This window comes from Morone saxatilis, unplaced genomic scaffold, assembly GCF_004916995.1.
Source record: "Morone saxatilis isolate NCDOM2014 unplaced genomic scaffold, NCSU_SB_2.0 Contig8, whole genome shotgun sequence".
NCBI lineage: Eukaryota > Metazoa > Chordata > Actinopteri > Moronidae > Morone > Morone saxatilis.
Genome location: NW_023340257.1, coordinates 27,289,324 through 27,291,495, shown reverse-complemented (window position 1 = coordinate 27,291,495; position 2,172 = coordinate 27,289,324). Strand labels below are relative to the sequence as shown.

General features: G+C 37.2%; 1 protein-coding gene across 1 annotated transcript in view; it reads right to left on the bottom strand.

Moving 5' to 3' along the window:
- Positions 1-1,704: 1,704 nt before the first annotated feature.
- The window catches only part of col4a3 (collagen, type IV, alpha 3), a gene marked incomplete in the record, with an annotated part of 31,896 nt that continues 31,428 nt past the window's right edge, over positions 1,705-2,172 (bottom strand). Inside the window, 1 exon segment of the mRNA XM_035679662.1 lies at positions 1,705-1,826. Within this exon segment, the coding sequence (XP_035535555.1) occupies positions 1,745-1,826 (82 nt within the window).

The window sequence follows — 2,172 nt, the reverse complement described above, 5'->3', positions numbered from 1 at the left end:
TTCATTGTCTTTCCATCAATACCTGGTGGGCCGGTCTCGGCTCAAAATGCCCGGGCTGATTTTTTGTCCCAGTCCAGCCCTGTCTGTAGGTCACATAGAGACTGTTTTAAAGTCAGATAAAAACTCCTTGTATGTTTAAATACAGTCCTTCAACCTGTGCATCCTGCACTAGATTTAAACCCTTTTTACGTTTTAGAACAAGATACCACTTGAACAGACTTATGTAAAACAACCTTTTATTAAATTCATAATAATCATATTCACAAAAACAAAATGTTACCCCAATTGATCACAAATATATCAGCGGCTTTAACAATTACAGGATGAGATTATGTACAACATCAAGAGGATTTAAAGATAATGTGGTCAGACTGTAAACACATCTATACTGTTTAATATCAGAGTTTAATAAGAATATGTGTCAGAAGACAACTACAATTCCCACAGTGCATTGCTGCAAGAGTTATCCAATCGGAGTTGTTGCCATGCAGAAAATGAAATATTTTGGTTTTTTTCTCTTTCATTTCAAGTTTTCTTGGAGCTCCATCTGGTGTCTGTTTGAGGAACTGCGGCTTCTATGGTGTTTCAGCTGCGCCCCCTTCAGGCTGAGGCCGTTACTGCAGCTCCAGTCTTAGTCATAGTAGTATTAGTCATATTAGTGACAGTAGTGGGAGCAGTAGCAGATTTGTATATAATGGTAGCAGAAGTTCTCACAGTAGTAAAAGCAGTAGTAGTACTTAGAGATTGTCAAATATTATTGTTTAACTGGAGAAAAACACTTGGGGCATGTATTAAGTATTGTTCACCAAGTACCACAGTACTGTAGTAGTAGTAGTCGTGCACAAAGTACTGGAGCTAATCAATTTACGGTAACTATTATAGTACTCAGATTTATACTTGTCTTTTTGCTCCTACAAAAGAAGTTTAAGAATTACTATTTTAGTGTTAATAGTAATCCTGCTTCTTGCACTGCTTCTGTAGGAGTGAGTACTACTACTAAGTAGTAAACTAATGGTACTCATAGTAGAAGTACAGTTCTGTCAGATGAGTTTACAGATGAGTCCACTTTATTTCTTACTGCAGTACATTTATTTGTTACTTTGAGGTACATTAAAATATAAACGTACTCATTACATCAGGTGCTGGTTGCAGTTTAATCTGATCTCTTATGAAGTACTTTTACTCTAAAAGGAACACATCTGCAGAATGTGTACTTTTACTGGATACTCGTAACATTTTACTGCTAGTACTTTTGGTAACAGTAAAATTAGTTTTGACACTGAGGCGTTGTTACCTTTATTAGTATTAGTACGTAATAGTAGAAACAGTTGAAGTAGTGATTGCGGCAAAACTCTGAAGATGCAAGAAAATACAGGAAGAGATAAATGGTATCTCATTGATTAGTGATCAAACTGTTGATCAGAGGTGTCAGCTAATAAAAAATGAGGATTTTCTCCTATTTAATATATTAATTATGAAGTTGAAATGTGTTTGTAATCAGCAAAATTTTAAAGTAAATTCAGACGATTTACAGGAGCTGAAGTCACGAGACGTTTTATAGGTCTTTGTATTGGTCGATACTGCGACACATCACTGCTCATTAGCATAAAATAATCTCTCTTAACCTTCACTGCTGGTGTGAGTACACAAGAGCAGAAGTAGCACCATTATCAGTAGTAGTAATATCAGTAGTATTATCAGTAGTATTATCAGTAGTATTATCAGTAGTATCAGTATTCAGTGTTTACAGTTGCTTCATACAGACTCGACAGCGGCTGATCAGACTGCCGGGAAACACTCCGGTATCGGTCTGAGGCTTCGGCTTACTGCAGGACAAGAGAGAGAGAGATCGTTATCAGGTGAGTTTATTAAATAAAACTTGTTTAGTATTTTTCTCTCCCTCATGTCCCCTCAATTCAAACTAATTTAGTTAGTTATGGAGCTGGTGTATACTGCCCTAGTTCTGTCTCGCTCTATCGATTGTAAACTGCAGTAACTACAAAATCCAACCAAAAACCAAACTGCAGTAAGTGCAGTCACTGCGCTCTCCCTCGCTGTCTCTGAGCTTTGGCTGCAGTTACTGCAGCTTCAGTGTCAGTAAATCCTGAATTCTGGACAATTTCAGGACAATGTGGGGTTTAAAACAAGTTCTCCACTGGGAACTCTGACTGA